Source organism: Ictalurus furcatus, chromosome 29 (genome assembly GCF_023375685.1).
Source record: "Ictalurus furcatus strain D&B chromosome 29, Billie_1.0, whole genome shotgun sequence".
NCBI lineage: Eukaryota > Metazoa > Chordata > Actinopteri > Siluriformes > Ictaluridae > Ictalurus > Ictalurus furcatus.
This window is the reverse complement of record NC_071283.1, coordinates 3,041,737-3,056,736: the sequence shown is the minus strand read 5'-3', so window position 1 is coordinate 3,056,736 and position 15,000 is coordinate 3,041,737. Positions and strand designations below refer to the sequence as shown.

The 15,000-nt window shown below is 41.0% G+C and overlaps 1 protein-coding gene across 1 annotated transcript in view; it reads left to right on the top strand.

Annotated features, from left to right (window-relative positions):
* Positions 1 to 15,000, top strand: part of ndst3 (N-deacetylase/N-sulfotransferase (heparan glucosaminyl) 3) — a 78,320-nt gene that overhangs the window by 27,162 nt on the left and 36,158 nt on the right. The window contains exons 4-6 of the mRNA XM_053619110.1: positions 6,131 to 6,218; positions 6,533 to 6,687; positions 12,941 to 13,126. Of these exons, the coding sequence (XP_053475085.1) occupies positions 6,131 to 6,218; positions 6,533 to 6,687; positions 12,941 to 13,126 (429 nt within the window). The remainder of the gene's footprint in view (positions 1 to 6,130; positions 6,219 to 6,532; positions 6,688 to 12,940; positions 13,127 to 15,000) is intronic.

The window sequence follows — 15,000 nt, the reverse complement described above, 5'->3', positions numbered from 1 at the left end:
CAAATAATAAAAAAAAAAATCCCAAGGCTCTCCGTTCTGCTGATCTGTTTATTTTTTCTGTCACCGAATGCAGGTTCTCTCTCTCTCTCTCTCTCTCTCTCTCGTGCGCTCTCTCTTTTTCTCTCTCTCTCTCTCTCTCGCTGCTGTCATTCACTTTTCTGTCATCACACCTGTATTTGTTGCTGTTTTGCCAGGCCCCGTTCTCGATCTGTCTCTTCCACAGAAAGACAGGGGGAGAAAGAAAGAGGAACAAAAAGAAAGAAAGGAATAGAGGGTGAGAGAACGCTGGGTAAAGGAAGGAAGGAAGGAAAGAAAGAAAGAAAGAAAGAAAAGGCTTAGAGTGTGAACAGGATCGCACTAGTGTGAACAGGGCCTCAGAGTGTGAAAGATGAATATAGGAGAAAGAAAGAAAGAAAGAAAGAAAGAAGGATTAGTGTGAAAGATGAATATAGGAGAAAGAAAGAAAGAAAGAAAGAAGAATTCATGTGAAAGATGAATATAGGAGAAAGATAGAAAAAAGAAAGAAAGAAAGAAGGATTCGTGTGAAAGATGAATATAGGAGAAAGATAGAAAAAAGAAAGAAAGAAGGATTAGTGTGAAAGATGAATATAGGAGAAAGAAAGAAAGAAAGAAAGAAGAATTCATGTGAAAGATGAATATAGGAGAAAGAAAGAAAGAAGAATTCATGTGAAAGATGAATATAGGAGAAAGAAAGAAAGAAGAATTCATGTGAAAGATGAATATAGGAGAAAGAAAGAAAGAAGGATTCGTGTGAAAGATGAATATAGGAGAAAGAAAGAAAGAAAGAAAGAAAGAAGGATTCGTGTGAAAGATGAATATAGGAGAAAGAAAGAAAGAAAGAAAGAAGGATTAGTGTGAAAGATGAATATAGGAGAAAGAAAGAAAGAAAGAAAGAAGGATTAGTGTGAAAGATGAATATAGGAGAAAGAAAGAAAGAAAGAAAGAAGAATTCATGTGAAAGATGAATATAGGAGAAAGAAAGAAAGAAGGATTAGTGTGAAAGATGAATATAGGAGAGATAGAAAGAAAGAAAGAAAGGATTAGTGTGAAAGATGAATATAGGAGAGATAGAAAGAAAGAAAGAAAGGATTAGTGTGAAAGATGAATATAGGAGAAAGAAAGAAAGAAAGAAAGAAAGAAAGAAGTATTCATGTGAAAGATGAATATAGGAGAAAGAAAGAAAGAAAGAAGGATCAGTGTGAAAGATGAATATAGGAGAAAGAAAGAAAGAAAGAAAGAAGAATTAATGTGAAAGATGAATATAGGAGAAAGATAGAAAAAAGAAAGAAAGAAGGATTAGTGTGAAAGATGAATATAGGAGAAAGAAAGAAAGAAGAATTCATGTGAAAGATGAATATATGAGAAAGAAAGAAAGAAGGATTCGTGTGAAAGATGAATATAGGAGAAAGAAAGAAAGAAAGAAAGAAAGAAGGATTCGTGTGAAAGATGAATATAGGAGAAAGAAAGAAAGAAAGAAAGAAGGATTCGTGTGAAAGATGAATATATGAGAAAGAAAGAAAGAAAGAAAGAAAGAAGGATTCGTGTGAAAGATGAATATATGAGAAAGAAAGAAAGAAGGATTCGTGTGAAAGATGTATATGAGTAAGGAAAAAAGAAGTGCAAAGGTGTGAAAGAAAGAAAGAATGAAGAAAAGTAAGAATAGAAAGCGGGATAATGGCAAAGAGAAAAATAAAGAGAGGGACAAATGTGAAGACTTGGTAAGTTTTCTTTCCCTCCTATAAAGAATCCCTATTTATCTCTCCTTATTTTCTTTTTTTTTCCTCTTTCCTTCTTTCTTTCTTTCTTCCCATAACCCTCCAGCTCTCGCTCTCGCACGCGGCCTGTCGTCCACTCGCACACTTACATCTCGTATGTTGTATCACGGTGTGTCCGTGTATTCATCAGAGCTGGAGTGTTGCATGTTATTCTGTATCTCTCCAGCTCTGCTGTATATCTGCCATATAAATATTCATAAACGCCTCATAAATATTCATGAAGCCGTAATCCAATCAGCAGGCGGCTCTGCCAGGATCCCGTCCTGCTCCGTACATCACATTAAGCGCCGTTTGTACGAGAGGAGGATCATTTTACATTAATGAGCTCTCAATCAAAAACGCTGGCTTTATTGAGTTACAGTGTAAAACACGCTTACACACACACACACACGCACACACACACACACACACACACACACACACACACACACACACACACGGGCTGATTAGATTAGTGAGGTGGCATGTATTTCATCATTGAAATGTGATTTTAAGTGTCATTTAGTTACGCGTAAATGGAATTAAGGTCAGTGACGTCCTAGGGAATAACAGTCACACTCGGAGAAGAGGATGTAATTGAATAAGTGTGTGTGTGTGTGTGTGTGTGTGTGTGTGTGTGTGTCAGTCAGCACCGAGTGAGAAATGACTTGGTGACATCGTCCAACTTGGCTAACACACACATTCCTGACTACTGCAATATTACCATAGCACTTCTACAAACTACTGACATGTCACACGTCCACCCACACACACACACACACACATACACACACACCCACACACACACACACACAAATCTGACAGTCAGGTGAAAGATATTGATCATATGTGCATGGTGTCTAAGGTAGAAAATATGCTACCTTGGCACCTGCCAACACCAAACACCATTAGTCACACAACAGAGATTGATCACACACACACACACACACACACACACACACACACACACAAACCGCATTGAGATTCTCTGTCAGAACGAATTCCACTATATTTTTTCAGAATACATTTATATTGTGATGGGCTACATAGCCTATCGCTAACAGTATATTAGCATTAAACATTAAAGATTGACTGCTACAATTTTAGTCATACCGCTTTTTAAAATCTCTTTTGTTACCAAATATACGTCTTAAATGAACTTTGAAAGACTGAAAAATGCTGACAAAAGAATTTACTGTCTTTATTAAAGCAAGCCTTTCATCTCACTAGCTTTTCTTAGTCACTAGCTAGCTACATTTGCTCTCTAAATTAATACCTCCACTCTTAGCTGTTTTCCTTATTAGCTGTTTGTTTTTTTTATGTTCATTTTTCTCCTTGTTAGCTGTTTTATTTGCCACCTGTGTTCCTTGTTAGCTTTTCCCCTGGCTAGGTGTGTTCCTTGTTAGCTTTTCCCCTGGCTAGCTGTGTTCCTTGTTAGCTTTTCCCTGCCTAGCTGTGTTCCTTGTTAGCTTTTCCCTGCCTAGCTGTGTTCCTTGTTAGCTTTTCCCCTGGCTAGCTGTGTTCCTTGTTAGCTTTTCCCTGCCTAGCTGTGTTCCTTGTTAGCTTTTCCCTGCCTAGCTGTGTTCCTTGTTAGCTTTTCCCCTGGCTAGCTGTGTTCCTTGTTAGCTTTTCCCTGCCTAGCTGTGTTCCTTGTTAGCTTTTTCCCTGCCTAGCTGTTTTCCTTGTTAGCTTTTTCCCTGGCTAGCTGTTTTCCTTGTTAGCTTTTCCCCTGGCTAGCTGCGTTCCTTGTTAGCTTTTCCCCTGGCTAGCTGTGTTTCTTGTTAGCTTTTTCCCTGCCTAGCTGTTTTCCTTGTTAGCTTTTCCCCTTGCCTGTTTTCCTTGTTAGCTGTCTTTCTTGTTCAGTTTGTCCTGGTTACATGTTTTCCTCGCTAGTTGTGTTCCTTCTTAGCTTTTTTCTCCCCTGGCTACCTGTGTTCCTTGCTGGGTGTTTTATTTGCCACCTGTTTTCCTTGTTAGCTTTTTTCCTGGCTAGCTGTGTTCCTTGTTAGCTTTTTTTTCCTGGCTAGGTGTGTTCCTTGTTAGCTTTTTTTCCTGGCTAGTTGTGCTCCTTGTTAGCTTTTTTCCCCGGCTAGCTGTGTTCCTTGTTAGCTTTTTTTCCTGGCTAGCTGTGTTCCTTGTTAGCTTTTTTTTCCTGGCTAGGTGTGTTCCTTGTTAGCTTTTTTTTCCTGGCTAGGTGTGTTCCTTGTTAGCTTTTTTCCCTGGCTAGCTGTGTTCCTTGTTAGCTTTTTTCCCTGGCTAGCTGTGTTCCTTGTTAGCTTTTTTCCCTGGCTAGCTGTGTTCCTTGTTAGCTTTTTTCCCTGGCTAGCTGTGTTCCTTGTTAGCTTTTTTCCCTGGCTAGCTGTGTTCCTTGTTATCTGTCTCCCTTTTTCAATTTGTCCTGGTTACATGTTTTCCTTGTTAGCTGTGTTCCTTGCTAGCTGATGTCTTGGCCACCTGTGTTCCTTGTTAGCTTTTTTCCTGTTAAGATTTTCACTGTTAGCTTTTTTCCTGGCTAGCTGTCTTCCTTGTTCAGTTTTTCCTAATTACATGTTTTCCTAGTTAGCTGTTTTCTTGTTTGTGTGCCCCCTAGGTAGCAGTTTTTATTGCCTGTTAGCTGTTCCTTGTTATTTCTTTCATTCTTTCTTGATGACAGTCTAAGTGCAGGATGCAAAAATATTTTCACTCATTATCAGTCTGTATGTCCCAATTTTGAGGGAAAGGATTGTGTTCCTTGTTTTATTTGACTTTTCTTTGTTAACTGTTTCCTTCGTTAGCGTTATTTCCTTGGCATGTGGACCGTTGTTGTTTTTCCCCCCTTCGTTATCGGTTTCCTTGTTCGTTGTTTCATGTTAGTTACCCTTTGTTAGCCCCCCCCTCCCGCCCCGCCATCCCCGATGACGATCTAAGTGCATGATGCAACAACAGCGTCACTTATTGTCAGTTATTATTATTACCTTGTATTTATAATTTAGTTTTATGTAGTTGTTACTATACGGATGATCTATTGAAACTAGGCTAACAAGTCTCTTTCGAGGATTCCTGTAAAGTGTTTTAAATCCGTTGCTCTCACCCTAGTTCACTGATATCGTTAGTACAGTAGTATGTGGATTGAGACACAGCCTGTAATATTGGGGGGAAAAAACATTGAACCATTAAATATTTTAATAATTGAATCTTTAATGAAGGCTGGACAGATGTATTGAATGCAGCTTCAATACAAATACACCCAAACACACACACACACACACACACATTCATTTAATAATCACAGATCCAAGGCTATCACCTTGGCATCCACCTGTCTGTCTGCACACTCATTATTGACTTTCTGTAGATAAAGAAAAAAGTGTCTCATGACCCAGACACAGTAACCATAGCAACATTGTTACCACTTACGCCTTGCGAGTGTACCTGCAAATTAGCTAGCCCTTCTGTCTAGATTGGCTAACAACAAAGATTATACTGATTTCTCAATATTTAGCCAGGTCTTATTAGCAAAATAACTAAATAAATAAATAAATAAAGGTCTTTGTGTTCCTCGCTGAAATATTCGAGGTCACCGCACTATTAAGTTGTCACTTTTTAAAACAGACATTTTGTCCTCCATGTCGCTTTTTCTGGCTTGCACCTGCACCCCGAGTTGAGATCTGATTGTTCAGGTGATGAAAAGCGACGCGATCGTCAATTTAACGTAGTTGTACTAGATGTACTTGAGGCACAAAATTGCAAGTGTGACAAAAATGAAGCATGGTGATGGTAGCACTTCTTAAACGCAGCTCAATTCCGCCTGCCTTTCACGCCTTTATAGCTATATAAAGAGATAAAAGTCGGTCACTTTTGAGAAATTTCCACTTGGGGATATTCTCTACGTCTCTCTGAGAGGACCTGATGGAACCTGATAAAACAATAACACAAGATTTTTTTGTTTTGGTTGTTTATGTTTATTAGAGGAATACAGCCACGATATTTATTGGTAATTTATATCATAGCGATTCATGTCATAGCAAGCCGCTCCCTCAGCAGCTTCTATATCTTTTCCGTCACGTCCCAGAGAAACCGCAAAGTCATCTGAACTGAAGATTTCCCCCCCGGCCCAGAACGTCCTTACTATTACAAAGCACTGACATTGGAGACTCCTTCCTTGTGAAATCAACATCTCCTTACAGAAAGCTTCAACAATTTGATGTATGTTCTTTGTAAAATAACGTGTTACTGTAGTAGTTATGTGAATTGGTACATTATATGAGTCGCACTATTGGATCAAATTCAAACTAACATGTTGTGACCTTTGACCTGTCCACCTCTAATATCATGTGTATCATTATGTGTCGTTTTTTTTTTTCCTCCCTTCCCAGGCTCTACTTGAGACGCAGGATATGCTGCGAACTCAAATCTCGAACTTTACCTTCAATTTGGGCTTCTCTGGCAAGTTTTTCCACACAGGTAAGTGACACTGTGTGTGTGTGTGTGTGTGTGTGTCGGTTATTGATCGGAAGGTCGGGGGGGGTTCAAGCCCCAGCGCTGCCAAGCTGCCACTGTTGGGCCCTTGAGCAAGGCCCTTAACCCTCTCTGCTCCAGGGGGCGCTGTATCATGGCTGACCCTGCACTCTGACCCCAACTTCCTAACATTCTGGGGTATGCGAAGACAAGAATTTCACTGTGCTGTAATGTATACGTGATTCATAAAGACTCATTATCATTATCATATCGGGCTGTAGTTTATGTGTGTGTTTATCCGTGTGTTCGTGTGTTTTCAGGCACTCAGGAGGAAAACGACGGCGATGATCTCCTGCTGAAGTATGTGAACGAGTTCTGGTGGTTTCCTCACATGTGGAGTCACATGCAGCCTCATCTCTTTCACAACGAGTCATCGCTGATGGAGCAGATGATCCTCAACAAGGACTTCGCACTGGTGAGGGGGAAAAAACAGATCGCGTCACTTGTCACACGTGTTCACGCCTCTCAGCCAAACACAAGCATCTGTGCTTTTACACGTTTTTTTTTGTTGTTTTTTTTTGGATAATTAAGGGTTCATATCGTATCCTTAAATAGAAAGGATATAAATAGAAAGTTTAGAGTTAACCTTTTTTTTCTCTTTCCCTAATAGTGTACAGTTTTTTTTTGTTTTTTTTTGAAGTGACAAGGCAAAGTGTCGAAAACATACAGTATCTTGAAATTAAAAGGTAATACGGTTGAGGTCATAAGTTTACATACCCGTTGCAGAATCTGCAAAATACACACGCTCGATTCTTAATGCTGTGTGTCGTTACCTTTTTACGTTTCGTGATAGTTGCTCATGAGTCCCTGGTTTGTCCTGAGCCGTTCTTCAGAAAAATCCTCCAGGTCCTGCACATTCTTTACTCCTCCAGCATCCTCCGCATGTTTGACCCCTTTTCCAACCACGCCTATATGATGTTCAGATCCCTTTCACACCGAGGACGACCGAGGGACTCGTACACGACTATTACAAAAGGTGCAAACGTTCACCGCTGCTCAAGAAGGCGACACGACGCATTAAGACCCGGGGGGGTGTGTAAACTTTCGAACAGGATGAACGGGAGAAATCGCTATCGTTTTGTCTTCTGGGAAACATGTTAACATCTAATGTAGCTTCTGAAGGGCGGTGCTAAATGAGAAAAACAAACAGGATCTTTAAACAAAGTAATAACAATTCACACCGATCATCCTGCTCGAAAGTTTACACCCCCCCTGGCTCTTAATGTATCGTGTCGCCTTCTTGCGCTTCGGTGAACGTTTGCACCTTTTCTGACGGTCGTGTACGAGTCCCTCGGTCGTCCACGGTGTGAAAAGACGGACGCGTGGAAACGCCAGCTATGTTAAGAATACACAAATAAAAGTTCAACGAAGATTAAAAGCGACCAGTGTGTATAATTATCAAATACTACAATCCCTATTCCAGCCTTCACTTCTGCCTTTCATAGATAGGATGTGAAATAATCTTTTTCGATAATAATGAAATAAATAAGATGTGGTGAAAGGCAAAGAATGAACGCTCGACCCGGAGTTCCGGATTGTGGTCGCACCTGACCAAAGGCTGCTTTTAAATTACACGAGAATTAAAAGAGAATTAGTAGTGACTTTTTTTTGCTTCTTCTTTCAAAAGAACAAAAAGCCTTTTTTTTTTTTTTTTTATCTCTAATACCAATCTGGCAAGTATTTCTGAGGATATTCTAAAACTTTCCGATGATCAGAAACAAAAAGAACAAAACTAGCAAAGTCTTTAATTAACGTGTCACACAGTGGAGAAACAATTGGGAATGTTTTATGTAATTTCGTCTCCGGATCGTCTCTGTCCTTTATGAATAAACTTATTAAGACGCGGCGTTCAAAACAATCCGTCTGTATCTCTTTAGGGAGCCGCGTCCCCGGTTCGTTTTCACATCGGGTCGTAATTACATTTGTGGAAGGCGAGCTTGATGGGTTGCGTGCGTTTCAAAACAATGTCGATCAAGGCACTTATTAAAAGGGAAAGACAGAGAAGTATCAAAGGAAAATACAGCATATAAGACCATGCATAGAACGCGTGTAACGCAATGACGGTATCGGTATTCGGATTTAAACGTGAAAGGGGTGTGGCCTAAACCAGAAGGATTTTTATAAGTTTTTTTTTAAAAACCAACAATATTCCACACCAAGAACCCTGGAAAGAACTATCAGCAAAAGTGTGTGAGTTCTGGCTCTGATAGGTCCTCGATCTCAGCTACATCACTACATTATATTAGTTTGCACCTGCCACAATCTTTAATTGGTTCTACTGCATTTCATTAAAAAACAACAACAACAACAACAACAACAAAAAAACCTAGTAGCCTAATTTAAGCCACCACGCACGTCCCTGACCAGGCAGTTACTAAGGATGAACGAATGAGCATTGTTAATGCGTCCCGTGTCATTAAATACGGTCTTTGTTTGTCTCGCGAGCTTCGTATCTGACTGCAATTACGTTGTTTTTGACAATGATACTAAACCTTGAAACCTTGACCGCTCGCTCGCGCTTTCTAAATATAGTAGCTTGGTCTTGCTTTGATGTTGCTCCTTTCGCAGTCGCATCCGCTCAGTGTGTGTCTCTCCGTCCGCACTAAAACAGCAGGCTTAAAAAGTCAGCAAGTCCTCGTTTTCCTTTTGAAGAGCCTTTTTGAGAAGGAAAGGCGATAAAATCCGAGCGTTCTGAGAAGCACTCGCGCAGGCTTTATCTCCAGCTTTATCCTGGTCGAGGTTGTCACGGGCCTGCCGGAGCCTGTCCTGGGAACACGGTTCGTGAGGAATACATCTTGAATGGGACTCCAGAAGAAAACGGCACCGTGCACACACAAACACACACACACTTACACTCATTCACACCCATGGGGAATTTAGATCTATCTACGGGCATGTTTTTATGGAGGGTGAGAGGAAAACTGAGAAGCCGCAGGAAGCGCATGGATATGAGGAGAACGTGAGGAGAACATCTTCTCTTTCACAGCGTCAGTGTGTCAGCCAAGCGGAAAAACAATCGTCGGTCTCATAACGAAGACGAACTGTACGTCGATACGTGAAATTCTGGAGGGGACGTCGGACGGCGTGGCGCGGTGACGTAATGACGTGTGCCGTTAATCGATCTATGTTCTAGAACATGTAAAACGGGGACATGAAAGGAATATTCTAAAAACGACTCATGTAAACACCTTAATCAGAATACTGTCTTATTCAGAATAAGGTCCATAATTAGATCACTGCTGTCCATGTAAACACCTTAATCAGAATATTGTCTTATTCAGAATAAGCTCAATAATTAGATCACTGCTGTCCATGTGAACACCTTAATCAGAATATCGTCTTATTCAGAATAAGGTCAGTAATTAGATCACTGCTGTCCATGTGAACACCTTAATCAGAATATCGTCTTATTCAGAATAAGGTCAGTAATTAGATCACTGCTGTCCATGTAAACACCTTAATCGGAATATCGTCTTATTCAGAATAAGGTCAGTAATTAGATCACTGCTGTCCATGTAAACACCTTAATCAGAATATCATCTTATTCAGAATAAGGTCAATAATTAGGTCACTGCTGTCCATGTGAACACCTTAATCAGAATATCGTCTTATTCAGAATAAGGTCAATAATTAGATGACTGCTGTCCATGTAAACACCTTAATCAGAATATCGTCTTATTCAGAATAAGGTCAGTAATTAGATCACTGCTGTCCATGTGAACACCTTAATCAGAATATCGTCTTATTCAGAATAAGGTCAGTAATTAGATGACTGCTGTCCATGTAAACACCTTAATCAGAATATCGTCTTATTCAGAATAAGGTCAGTAATTAGATCACTGCTGTCCATGTAAACACCTTAATCAGAATATCGTCTTATTCAGAATAAGGTCAATAATTAGATCACTGCTGTCCATGTAAACGTAGTCAGTGACATATCAAGATATATTGCTAGATGTACTCCTTAATAGTATGATCTGAATAGGACAAATAACTTCAGGAGGATGTTCTTCAGCCTTAGATGCAGTGCAGTGTGTCGATTTTCCACTCGAAAGGGTTCCTGAAGGACGGTTAATACTGTAGATAGGAGCTTTTCTGATGGAAAACACTCCGTCGTAAAGAGTTTCCCCAGAGAGACAAACTGAAGAACTGTTTACAGGGCCAGATTTCGTTTCCGACTGTACCAGCCTGGTAATTAAATGGCGGGTTGAACCAGGCGTCCCGCCAGGACACGATTTGGTCCCTGTTTGGTATTTTCTACCAAGGATAACGCCAATCTGCTCCAAATGGACCATCTTATCCGTTTACCTACAGAGTCTCTTTACTGATATTTTCTGATCCACACGGAGATCAACATAAACCCTCCAACCTCCTCTGGGTGCCAGTTTTGGGTTTTTTTTTCTTCTTCTCTGGAATAACTTAAGTGTCTGTCGCAAGAGTCCATCCTCGAGGGCCTGAGAAAACATTTTAGCAGATATCTTATATGTTTCACGCGGAAAGCCATCTGGGCTTGGGATTTTTCTTCTCTTTAAAGCTTTTATTGTTTTTCTTTATTCCTTGGGGGCGGAGCCTGCATTTGGAAGAGAGAGAGAGAGAGAGAGAGAGAGAGAGAGGCTGTATGTTTTTCATATTAAGAGATCGTGCATTTGTCTTACTGAAGAGTTGCTTAAACGTGCCGTTAATGTCTTTAAACGAGGCGAGACATTCATCATATTCTAGTGGGTTTTATTTTTTTATTGCCTGACTAATTTCTTTGTTTTGTTTTGTTGGGGTTTTTTTTTTGTTTTGTTTTGTTTTTCCAATTTTGTTAGAAATATTTGCTGTGGTAACGGGATTATCACCGAGATGCAGCCGTAAATGCGTCATTTTCTCATATTTGCTCAATTAAAGGAAAAGAGACTCTTTATCTAGTTGATGAATTTGCCTCACCTTCCCCTCCCCCTCCCCCTCCCCCAATTCTAGGATTCCTAAGCTGAAGTATTTTTAGATCCCGGAATGGAGCATCGTTCGATTAAAAGATCACGTTTTCCCGCGGCAAAAAAAAAACACGTGGGTTCCGCAGCCCTGCCGGGTTTTTGCGATCGCGGAAACGAACGCAAAAATTGAGGAAACGCCGCGATATTCGGTGGAGCTTGCGGTTTTTCGGAGTGATCGCGTTATTTTTGATTTGATTTGATTTTTTTACGCGACGTAAGATAGTGTGTAAGATATGCACGGCTTTGCGATTCGCGTCACCTGACCTGAGATTCGATATACGTCCCGTTCCTTTATTATCCACGGGTTACTGTTTATATTAACGTTCACACGGAGCCGGTCCGGTCTCGGTCCTGTACTCGATGTCCGTATCGGTGACTGTTTCTCGTGGCTTTTTTTCGGTGAAGGTCAAGAGCTCGTTAGCAAAGACGCACGTCTGTACACACCAGCAGCACTCGTATACGCGTACACACACACACACACACACTAAATCATTCCCACTTTTATTAAACATGGGTCAGTCACAGTTGGTAAACCATGAAATGACTCATGCATGCTGAGGTCCTGACCCATACACTCGCTGTTACAGACAACCGCACACAACTACTCACAACCACACACACACACACACACACACACACACACACAATGGCTCTGGATTTTGGCTCAGAGGGCACATTTCATTTCCTGTGTGATTAAACACCAGTATGTCCACTGGGTTCAAACTTAATGACTGCCAGTATTCTGTGTGTGTGTGTGTGTGTGTGTGTGTGTGTGTGCATTTCAGTTTGTGCACTCACCCCTATTAAACACCTGCTGTGCTCCCCCTCTGTCCCATGTAATGCATTTTTTCATTATGCCCACGTTTTGTGTGTGTGTGTGTGTGTGTGTGTGTGGCCCACGTGTTCTACTCACCGTAACCTGACACAAAGTTCTACCCGAGAGAAAAGCCTAATTTATTAGGAATATCTCCCAGGAAAGCAATGAAATAAAAAAATATTTCCACCGAGTAATATTTTATAATCTATGGCATCCAGACTGAGTGTTCCTGGCAGGCCTAGACCTTCTTATTGAAGACCCAGACATAAAGCACACGGTGTGTCTCTGTAGCTATAAGAAAGGACATAAAATCTGTAGAATGGATAGGTAGAAGACACAAACAAGACAGACCCGTATCTCATACACACACACACACACACACACACACACACACACACACACACATACATACATACGCCATCTCTTTTTATTTCTATGCTACTGTCTACGCTGTAGCGTTGCATCGGGGGTTATATGCGCCCGTGATGACGTATTTTGTTTAGAACTAACTGACGGTGACGGAGTAGCGCGATATTCTCGTCCACATCACATTAGGAATGGGGTGTAAACTCGTATGTCAGGTGACTAGACCAGAGACGGACGCTGATAATCAGAAATCAGGACTCGTTTCGATTTGTTCAATGTCTTTCGCTCAAGCCAGCGGAAAGTCAGCATTTTCTATCCCGTGTTTGTTTGTTTTGGGGTGTTTTTTTTCGCTCAGCTTGATTTAAGCGTATAACCTTAACGCATACCTTAAGCGTATGACTTAAGTGCATAACCTCACTCTGAAGACTCATAACTTTCCCAGTGTAAAACACTGACGGAACTTTTAGACTGGGGTCTCCAATTCTTAATGCTCATGTTTGTGTGTATAGGAGCACGGTATTCCTGTCGACATGGGCTACGCCGTAGCGCCTCATCACTCGGGTGTGTATCCGGTGCACATGCAGCTGTACGACGCGTGGAAGAGGGCGTGGGGCATCCGAGTGACCAGCACAGAGGAATATCCTCACCTGAAACCTGCACGATACCGCAAGGGCTTCATCCATAACCACATCATGGTGAGCAACACACACACACACACACACACACACACACACAGTTGGGTAGGTGTTACCACATTAAAATGTTCAGAGTAACACCGGGATTCATGATTGTACAGGTGCACACACACAGGTTTGTGTGTGAGAGTGTGTACACTTGTGTGTCCTCTGGGCTGTAACATTGGTACCCTCATGAAATATGCAGTGAGGCTGGCTCCCGGAGACACACGCAAACACACACACACACACACACACTGGAGGCAGAGCATCAGCTGCAAATCAATGCAGCTCAGACAAATACACATAGAACGCCCTCCACTAATATTGGCACCCTTATGGTAAATATCAGCACAGAAGGCTGTGAAAAAACAGTCTCCATCGTTCGAGCTTTTGATCATATTTCCTTCGAGAAAAATTCACAAAAACTCTCTGCTGTCATGGATATCGAACAATTTCTAACAAAAACATGAGAGAAATGTTTCAGCGCATCAACCTTTATATGGGCATCGGTAATGCGTTTATTGTTGGGTTTGTTTCGTTTTGTTTAATGCTAGTTTTATTATTATTACACTAAATTGTAAACGGTCTATTCGTTTTAGAACATAAATAGACGTTTATTAGCTGTAACATTGTGCTCTCGTACGTAGACAAAGTAAGACACTGTGACTGTGGGGTTACTGTCATATGGTCAGATTTGCAGCCTGCTCGATGTTTCTGGAAAACTCTTTGAATCCAGACTGTTCGAGTTTCATTCACTTAAAGCGGAAGTTGGTTCAGAATCGAATCGTTAAAGTGAGTCATCGTGGCTGTCACCAATGTGAAATATCGTCCAACGTCTCGGCCGACGAAGTTCCACCCACAGACTTCCTGAGATGATATTATATATTAAAGCCAGGAGGAATATTTTATATTATTCTTCTGTTATTCTAAACCGGAATCAAGTTAGACCATTTTATTTCATTTCTACAACATTACGTGAATATCGAATACCATAGAAAATCGTTAATAACGAGTTTTTATCATGCTCGTAGTATGTTACTCTTTTTTTTTTTTTTAAAGTAACGTTACACAATATCGTGTAATATCAAACGTTTTTATTTTAAAAGTAAACAAAAACAAAGTGCATTTTACGAACCACCCACTTCATAAACACTTACGTTTGTATTATGTTCTCATATCCAGTATTCTTACACATTTATATCATCGCTACGTAATGTCAGACGTCGCATATCTCTCGGTTACAAGGTAACCGGACATCAGCTTTTAATTTAATTTGGACATTAAGACGTTTTAAATGGGTTTTTTTAAAAACATTTTTACTTTCCATCGCCACCGAGGTCCGGACCTTGGAGTAGCTAGCTAGGTAATTACAGCTATTATCATATCAAGGTCTTTTCAGCTAGCATGTTCAGCTAAGACGTCTGCGTATCGGTCCGGCTTTGAAAACGTTATGTATAGAACGTAATACTACAAAAAAAAAAAATTATAAAAAAATAATAATTACAGTTAGGACGTTCGCCTCACACCTCCAGGGTCGGGGGTTAAGATTCCCACCGGGGCCCTGTGTGTGTGGAGTTTGCATGTTCTCCCCGTGCTGCGGGGGTTTCCTCCGGGTACTCCGGTTTCGGAGTGGCGTGTCCAAAGTGTCCGTAGTGTATGAATGGGTGTGTGAGTGTGTATGTGATTGTGCCCTGCGATGGACTGGCACCCTGTCCAGGGTGTACCCCGGCTTGTCCCCGATGCTCCCTGGGATAGGCTCCAGGTTCCCCGTGACCCTGAAAAGGATAAAGCGGTATAGAAGATGGATGGATAATAATTACACTGAAACGCAAGCCCGGAGTTTTCAAACTAAAACGGGGTCTTCTGCGTTTCCAAAAGTCTCGACATTTTCG